Source organism: Cryptomeria japonica, chromosome 5 (genome assembly GCF_030272615.1).
Source record: "Cryptomeria japonica chromosome 5, Sugi_1.0, whole genome shotgun sequence".
Lineage (NCBI taxonomy): Eukaryota > Viridiplantae > Streptophyta > Pinopsida > Cupressales > Cupressaceae > Cryptomeria > Cryptomeria japonica.
Genome location: NC_081409.1, coordinates 930119855 through 930129577, shown reverse-complemented (window position 1 = coordinate 930129577; position 9723 = coordinate 930119855). Strand labels below are relative to the sequence as shown.

Here is a 9723-nt window from a genome sequence, read left to right as displayed (position 1 = left end):
TGATGTGATCACGAGGATCATTTTTACCATTGTATTTGTCATACTTTGGTATTTCAGAGTTAGGTGGGAATGGTGTCATGTTCAGACTTCAATAAAATGGATAAGGACAAATATCCTCTAAGGAATATCGTGTGGTAGTTCCTTGTTGCATTTATTCCATTTGTTGTTGAAGTTCTTGTAGTTGTTGTGTGAGTGTAGCGAGAGGATTGTTTCCAGTATTGGTATCTTGATTATTGGCGTCACCTTGATTATTACTGTCACTATGATCATGCATATTGTCATGATCAGTGTCAGAGGTGTCTGCTCTTGATTTTGTTTTTTTGATGCTCTCAATTTGTTTTTGATAGCAAGAGGAAATATTTATGTTTGTCAGTTTCAATGAGTTTTTCAAGAAGATTGTGTAGGCCAAGGTCTTGTTGTGCCTCCTCAATAACTTCATCAGTTATTTATTCTTCATCCAGATTCATGTAGTTTTTCCAAGTGTTAACTTCTCCATGTCCCATGCTTGATTCTAGCTCTTCTTCCCACTTGACGTTTTTATAAGATCGTGTACGTGCGGGCAGGACTCAGGTTGACTCAATAAGTGATTTTCTCTTCAGGTCAGTAAGCCAAATTGATCCTTCCACTAAATTTGATATCTTGTGATAGTGTTGACCTTTGCATGAAGGCATGTGCTTTCAAGGATTTTTCGTCAAAATCAGTATTTTTACCATGGAGATAATCGTGGAAATGATGTAAAAATGTCCTATGTTTTAGAAAGAGTTTGCGGTTGATATAGAGGAACTTGTTTCTCTTCAAGACCCTCTTTTGACTAGGTTGTCTCCTTTTTAGACCAGTTTTCAGACAAGGATAATTCTTCTTGATGTGTTGAAGAATGGTCCTGCAAGTGATCAAAGTTTCATTTATGAGATTGATTGGATGAATACTTTGTTTTGATCTCCAAGTCTACTCAGTTGAATAGAAGGTTTGATATGCCCCTATTGATATGACTAAGCACGTCAAATGATATGATAAAGCTTCCTGATATTGGAAACTAGATGGATTTGACTAACTTAGAAAGTTAACTTGGTATTTTGTTGTTTGATATGGGTTGATTTGAAACTTGTGATCACTAGTTGATACCTATTTGATTTGGAAGATGAAAATCTGTCTATGATAATTGAAAAGAAAAGACCTCTCAAAAGGGTACTTAAGCCTGTTTTTGGATTCTAAGAATCCCTGTTGGATAAGTCTTTGTTTTAAATGCACTAATCAAATGCGCCACAAGATTATTTAGAAGCGCCATTGGATTGTTTAAACACACCACCCGATGTTTACTATGCGCCATTGTTTTAGTTGAATGCACTACAAAATATTTCCTATGCGCCACAAGTTTACTCAAATGTTCCACAAGATTCTTCCTATGCGCCACTACTTTAGTTGAATGCACTACATGATTGTTTATATGCGCCCCAAGATTACTCAAATGCGCTACTCTGTGTTTTGCTTGATTTTGACTCCAATTTTGAACTGATTTTTTGATGTTTGATTTTCTTGCAAGATGTTTATAAGAATTCTGACAAAAATACATAGCAAGCATGAAGACAATGGTCATTCTAATTCTAAACATTGAGTCTATGTTTGTTTGAGGATGTGTTCAAATCCCCGATGTTTTCACTAGTTTAGACACAAGAAAAACATACCAAGTAGACTCTTTAATCAAGGGTCATCAATAATACCATAGCCCACATCTAGATACTCCTTCAGCTCAAACAGTCATGTCACCCCCTAGAGGAAGTCCATTTTTTTGCCTTTGTTTGGAAATTAACTCAAAGAAGATTGCTCCTCAATTGAATTGTTATCTTGGGAGATATATGGTGAGTGTCTTGGGGGCAAATTCTTCCCCACCCTTGCACTATGATATTATTAATGTCTGGATATTGACTCAGTAAGTCTTCTATTTCTAAAGTTCATAATTAGGCTTCATGTTCGGTCTTCAGTGATAAAATCCCTCGGGATGCTTCCCTACCTTTAGAACAAAGGTTTTACATATCTCAAGGATACTTGGGGAAGACTAATTGACAAGAAAAACCATTGGAGGAGATTTTCATTAACCTCAACATTTGATTATAGTGGGTTGGAATACTTGGCTAAAATTCATTCCCTACTTAGGTCATTCCCTTCTCACCGACCCCTTCAAGGCAACTCGGGAAGGCAATCCCTCTAAAGGTTTTAATTGCTTGAAATGAAATAAAGCATGAAGGAGCGAGTCTAGCTTTTTGGTCACCTAATTAAGGGGAGAACATATACCTATCACTCAAGACAAAACAAACAATGATTGATATTCAACCTCCACGACAATTGTTTTCTAAGTCCTAATTGGAGATGTTGCCCCAATCGAACATGGTGTTCTTTTTACCCACAAAGAAATGATTTTCTAAACTAGGAAAATGAAATCCTAGTCAACGAAAATGAAAAATGCTTTGCAAAATTGACAAGTGGATTGTTCTTTTTACTTGCAAGAATATGATTGATTGTTCTTTTTACTTTGCAAGAAAAAAAGTTTGTTTGTTTATTTTAAGCCCAAATGACAAATGATCCTACTCTTGCAAAAAGGAAAGTTTGAATTTATAGTTCTTTTTACTCTTGCAAGAAAGAAGTGTAATTCTTTTTAGAGCCCAAAATATGATGAAATTATTTTTAAGCACTAAAGGAAGTATGAGGTTCTTTTTAATTTGCCAAAAAGAAGTAAGTTCTTTTTAAACCAACTTTGAAAAAGCAAGTAAAAAAAGAAAGCAAACTACTCCTCTAGAACCTGCAAACCACCATTAGACCTTGCAAGAAACCAGTTAGCGAAATTTTAATCCTAGGTGGGCTTCACAAGCCTAAAATTTTGAGACTTGTTACAATTTTTTTCAGCTCTATTGTATATGCGCTACAACAGAGTACAAACACACCACATAATAAAGAAAATGCATTAGATAACAAAGCAAATGCACCACAAAACATAGCAAATGTGCCACAGAACATAGCAAATGCGTTAGATAATAGAGCAAACGCACCAGATAATAGAGCAAATATGTTATAACAATGAATGTATGTGCTAAAACATAGGGTGTATGCGTCGTAGAAGAGTATGTATGCACTAAGACGTGTTCTCAAAAACCTGTGTCTGCACTTGCGGAAAAAAAAAAGCTAAAAATCTCAGAAAATGGGGTTGAGTCCTATGGTGGGCACCAAAAATATATGCCTTGAAGTGTGGAATCCTGCAAGAGAGAAACAAGTCAAGCACACCAATGAAACATTATGTTAAAGGTTAGAATCATAAATAAGTAACTGAAACAAAATCCCTAAGCATGTTCCATTGTCCTCTATCTCCAACGATCCCTTAGATTCAAGGTAGCACTAACTTGGAAGAGCACTTGATCTTGGGATGACTACTCAAAGAACGAGAGATAGTGTATGATCTAAGATCTAAATGAATGCAACTAAGATCTTAGTGATGAGCTAATGATATGCAACACTAGATATATTACCAAATGAGAGATTTAGTGTGAGATTAAGCTAGCATGAGAATGATATGAAGATGATATAGAACTAGCATGATATACTAAGACATGATATGAAATCTATGCTATGATGTTTACTACAATGATCTCAAAGAGAGGCTAAACTACTAAATGCTATGTGACTATAGTGTAGATGCATAAAAACTTGGATTATGATTATGAAGAAAGTGAGTCCTATTTATAGGGAAAATAGGGAAATGGATGGTTAAGATTGAGTAATCTTAACAAGGGTCAAGATTGAAAGTTATTCAATCCATTGAAAGTTATTCAATCCTTGTGAGGTTTTCAATCCAACACTAGGTTGACAAATGTCACCCTGAGGAGGTTTGAGAGGAGATGTAAGAGGCATTAAATGCCTGAGAATACATGGTGGTTACCTTAGGAGGTAAGATCATGGTTGAGTTAATGGATAACTAGTGGATACATCTTTATCCCCAAAGGGTAAACTCTTTTGCAAAGGTTAATGGGATATTTTATTTCTTTTTTATTTTATTTTATTCAAAATTTTTGGTGTGGATATGCTTAAGTGAATGTAAATATTATTATGGATAGTATGTAGTTGTTCTTTGGACACTCCAAAATCTTAGCAACCTAGATCTCTAAGTTCATAGATGATTTTTTGTGGGAATTTGGAGTTTACATTATAAATTTTTGAATAATTGTGATAGTTTAATGATATGTTGCATTAATATGGTCAAATATTAATTTTTTTGTTAAAGAATGGAAGGTTGAGTTTAAAAGATTCTAAATGAATGAATGTTATTGAGATTATGGATAATGAGATGTATTTATTTGATAAAATGGGGTGAAATGAATTTATCTATGCATTTATTTTGAATGTTGCGACGAAAATTTAACTAGTTAATTAATAATAAAATTATTTAATCAATTAGCGATGAAGTGAGATGGTACATCAAATAAATAACATATTTAATTGCTTAGTGTGGAATCAATTCAATCAGAATATAGTGATGTTATCAAAATTAGTCAATTAGCACAGTAATGTTGATGAGATGTTAGAGATGATGCTAAAATGTGTGATTAAAAGTGATGGCATATTTTAGGTATCTACATCACTAGTCCAAATGTACAACAACGAATAGTGAATTCAATGAAGTAGAAAGAAAGAGTGCATAAACATAAAGCTTAGGTTTTCACAATAGAAAAATGAGTACATGAATATAAAAATGATCATGAAGCATGGACTCGAACTTAGACAATGCATAAATTCAACTCAAATATAAGGCATTACATAAATAAAAGAAAACATTTCCAAATCAAAGATAGGTGAAACTTTAGCACCATATCTAAAATTATTCATTTTTCAATCATATGACTAGATACCCGTATCTTTCTTAATTTCTTTCCTAAAATATTATTTAGTTCAAAACTACATTAACCAACAACTATAAATTATTAGTTTATGCTAAGTTACATTGACCATACTGGAAACCATTCATTTACTGGAAAATTTTAACTATCTAGTTTGAAGGATATTAGTCATGGGTAAATAGTAAATCAATTTAGATTCAAACTATGATTACAACATACTCGAAGATTTCCCCATTTTGTTATAGAGATTAATTGAATAAAAACTAAATAAAAGCCCCACAAGAACTTGAATCTCAAACACTATTCAAGTAGAACCATTAAACTATTCTTGTCCTTAAAGAAATAAGCTTCAGTTATTCTCCACACAAAATGACACACCTGACCCACAAAAACACAAAACGACACAACATGGTGGTCTTTGAATCCATCATGTTTTACAAATTTGTGTTTTCATATGAACAACGGTTTTATCTAAAGGTTAGCGACATCCAAAAAAATATAGCTTAATCGATTGAACTCAATTAATAAAGATAATATCATTCTCCTTAAAATTCATATCTTTAGAAAGTGCAATTGAAACAAGATTTAACTAAAAAACACTTACAATGATAACACCTCCCTCAAAAATTTAAAAAAAAAAAAATGGCAATATAAAAAACCCCTAGGTATGCCCACCTTTTGACTCACTAGGTATCCCCACCTTTTGACTCACCATGAGGGAAGAGACCCACAATGTCACGTCAGCGATCTCTTACGGATGGTTTAAGATTGCTGTAATCTAAGCTTCTAAACTTAGTATTCCCAACAATCTCTTTTCATATCAAAACAGCATATTTCCATTGCTTCAACATATACAGAAATATCTACACTTTTCCTTTCCCTCTTCATCACAGATCATCAACATTCTTTCTTTTTTTCATTATTCCAATCTTCTTCTCCACATTTTAACATTCTCTTACTCTTTCCCAAACTCCTCTTCATCTGCAAGCAAACAAATTCTCAAAACATAATCCCATTTTCCTATATATATATATACACAGAGAGAGAGATCATACATTCAGAGCCAACCATACAATCCCTTTACCCATTTGCCCATAATTCTGAAATCTCTGGTTTTGCATTCAGAGCATTTAGAAATGGATGTGAATCAAGCATCAGGGCTCAATTCAGGCAGTGGCAGACAAGCTGATCGTCCTGGAAGCTTATTGAGAAGAAGATCAAGTCTACGTTTAGTGGAGCCAGAGTTTGAGCCTAATTTTGAATCGATAGACACACCTGAAGCTCATGTTCTTGTGGCTGAACTCCCAGGTTTATTTCATTATCTTACTCAAGTTATTTATTTGGTTTGATTCTGGTTTTTGTCAATCTGTTTGGTGGTTCTTTGGTGCATCATTGTCAGATGTGTGGTTCTTTTGGTAATGGTGTTTAGTATATCTGATCAATTCATTTTCATAATGGGTGATAAGTTAAGTCAGTTTAATTGTACAAAATTTCGAGAGTCACATGATGGGTAGTAATTAGAAACCTCTTCGAAGTCTTCGGCATGTCAAATAGTTTTTGTCAATCTATTGTTGGTTCCTTGGTGCATCATTGTCAAATGTAGATTATATTGGTAATGGTGTTTAGTACACCTGACCATTGGTTTTCATAATGGGGCAGTAGGTTAAGTTTAATTGTAAAAAATTTGAATGATCATATGATGGGTAGTAATTAGAAACCTCTTTGAAGTCTTTGTTATGTCAAATAGTTTTTGTCAATCTATTGTCGGTTCATTAGTGCATCATTGTCAAATGTAGATTCTTTTGGTAATGGTGTTTAGTACACCTAGCTATTGGTTTACATAATGGAGCAATAAATTAAGTGGGTTTAATGCTACAACATTTTAATAATCATGTGATGGGCAGTAATTGGAAACCTCTTCGAAGTCTTCGTTATGCTGAATAGTTTTTGTCAATCTATTGTTGGTTACTTGGTGTATCATTGTCAAATGTAGATTCTTTTGGTAATGATGTTTAGTACACCTAACCATTAGTTTTCATAATGAGGCGGTAAAAATTTTGAATAATCATGTGATGGGTAGTAATTGGAAACCTCTTTGAAGTCTTCATTATGTCAAATAGTTTTTGTCAATCTATTGTGGTTTCTTGATGCATCATTGTCAGATGTAGATTCTTTTAGTAGTGTTGTTTAGTACAACTGACCATTGGTTTTCATAATGGGGTGGTAAGTTAAGTGGGTTTATTTCTACAAATTTTTAATAATCATGTGAAGGGTAGTAATTAGAAACCTCTTTAAAAAAGTCTTCCTTATGTCAAAATTGTTGACACTATTAAATGGTTCATTTTGTACTTTTCAGTTCAAGTACTTTACTTATGTAAGTTCCATTAGGTATTATGAAATGAGTACCGAGATGATCTATACGCATAAATTTAGAGTGCAAGTTTATTAGTTGACCTCTAAATCATAGTTGTTAGTATTGTATGTATGCTTTGTGGATCTATTGTTATTCAAGTCATTATGAGTGTTCAAAATATGATGTCAATGTGTTCAAAATAGTGGCATATCCCATAATACTATACCTAACTATACTAACCATCATCACACGCAATTTGTACTACAATGATTCATTTTGTTTTTTTAATCCTACCTAAGAGATTGGTCACATAGATTGAGTCAGTATGTTTCATGGATCTATTGTTAGTGAAGTCGTTATAAGTGTCCAAAATATGATGTCAATGTGTTTAGAATAGTGTCATATCCCATAATAGTATACCTAGCTATACTAACCATAATCACACACAATATGTACTACAAAGGTTTATTTTTGCTAGTTTAATCCCACCTAAGGGATTGGCCACATAGATTGAGTCAATAATGAACACATAAATTATTCACTAAGAAATTGTTTTTACCTATAATTACTTGTTTATGTGCAGGTTTCAAAAATGAAGATGCCAAAGTACAACTTGATGACCACGGAAATCTCATAATTAGTGGAGAACGTTCTGTTGAGGAAATGATACTTGTAGAAGGGAATTGGCGTCCTAGGAAGAGGCCAGGTTTCAAGTTCAGAAAGGTTTTTACTATTCCTGAGAATGTTGACACTACAAACATTGCTACTAGATTTGAAAATGAGTTGTTTCACATTACAATCAATAAATTGAGACCATCCATAGAAATCAAGTCCAGTGATATCTTAGACCAAGAGAAAAAGAGTATCCCACAAGTTGGCGAAAGTAGTGCAAGATTTAATGAAGAATCCAAAGAGAAAAAAGATGACAAGGCATCAAGTGGTAAACCAGAGCAAAATCTAAGAGATGAGAAGGTTGAAACTTCAGAAGTTGCAAAGTCTAGTGCAACTAAAGTTGACAATGTGCCAAGCAATAAACTAGTTCAAAATACTAAAGGTGAGAAGGATGAAGCCCTAGAAGTTGTAAAGTTTAGTGCAACTCAAGATGACAAAGAATTAAGCAATAAAAATGATCAAAATCCAAGAGATGATAAGGTTGAAACTTCAAGAGTTGCAAAGCTTAGCACAACTCAAGATGGCAAAGCTCTAGGTAATAAATCAGATCAAAGTGAAAGAGATGAGAAGGCTGAAATTCTAGGCATTACTCTGGATAACAAAGCATTAAGCAATAAACCTGATCAAATTCCCAAAGATGAGAAGGTTGAAACTCTACAAGTTGCAAAGTCTATTGTAGTCCAAGATGACAAAGCACCAAGCAATCAACCAAATCAAAGTCTAATAGATAAGAAGGTTGAAATTTCAAAAGTTGCAGAGACTAGTGCAACTCAACAAGATGATGAGAAGGTTAAAACTCCAGATGCCACAAAATCTAACACAACTCAAGATACAATAAAAATGGGGACAAAATTAGAAGCTTCTAATAAGATAGAAGAGTTGCCCAAACGCCCATCATTATTAACTGGAGGAAATTTGGTTGATTCTAATACCCACCCAGAGCAATTTGAATCAGTGGATTTTGATCCAGAAGAAATTCAAATGAATGTTGGTGATCAATTTAAAGATAAATTGGTTGAAAATACAACAATTAAGAGCAACCCTTCTCATGAAGACCTTGTACAAGAAACACAAGTATCAAGCTCAAAGGTCGACAAAGAAGGTAAAGGTAAAGAAGATACAAAAACAATTTTGAAAGTTTGTCCTTATGTGTCTCAGTTCATTTTATCTAGGCATGACTTTGTGGTTGTAGGTGCAATTGTTATCTTCTTTCTTAGCTTGTATATCACCTACATATTAAAATATCCATAGCATTAGAAGTTAAGATAAGATATAAGGACCTTAGAAGTCGTATCTTGTAATCTTTAGCACTAGGTTTAATAGGAAGTATGAATTTTCTTGTTTCATGTTTATTTGTTCTCAATGTAATAAAGATATGTGCCCCACATATCCCATTATGATATATATGTAAGTCTATTATTTCTCAAATAATATAGATTTTTATTTATTAGTTTTGTATATTTAAACCAATTCAATTTCAATGTTGTTTTATTTTGGGTATTAAAACAAAGGGGAAATAAAACAAGATCAATTTTAAGGTTGCTTATGATTTGAGAAACTAAGAATGCTCTCCCTAATTCAGTTGTACTTAGGAGTTGCATTCTTTTTCTGATAACTATTAAATTTTGTATATCTAAACTTGTCCAATGTCAATGTTGTTTTAGTTTAGTGGGATAGTCATGATTATGTTCACGGTATCATAGACTGACAATATCTAATAGTGTGTATTTTTGTCAATGCATTTGTAAATACTACTAGCTTGTTAAAAAATCTCTAAGAGTGTGCATAGAATGACACTGTCTAATAGTGTGTTTTATA

At 33.2% G+C, this 9723-nt stretch overlaps 1 protein-coding gene across 1 annotated transcript; it reads left to right on the top strand.

Annotated features, from left to right (window-relative positions):
* Positions 1-5902: 5902 nt before the first annotated feature.
* On the top strand, positions 5903-9355 carry LOC131035777 (uncharacterized). Its single transcript, XM_057967515.2, has 2 exons — positions 5903-6188; positions 7817-9355. Exons 1-2 carry the CDS (start codon positions 6017-6019, stop codon positions 9154-9156), a joined length of 1512 nt encoding a protein of 503 aa, XP_057823498.1. The 5' UTR covers positions 5903-6016; the 3' UTR covers positions 9157-9355.
* The last annotated feature ends 368 nt before the right edge of the window (positions 9356-9723 follow it).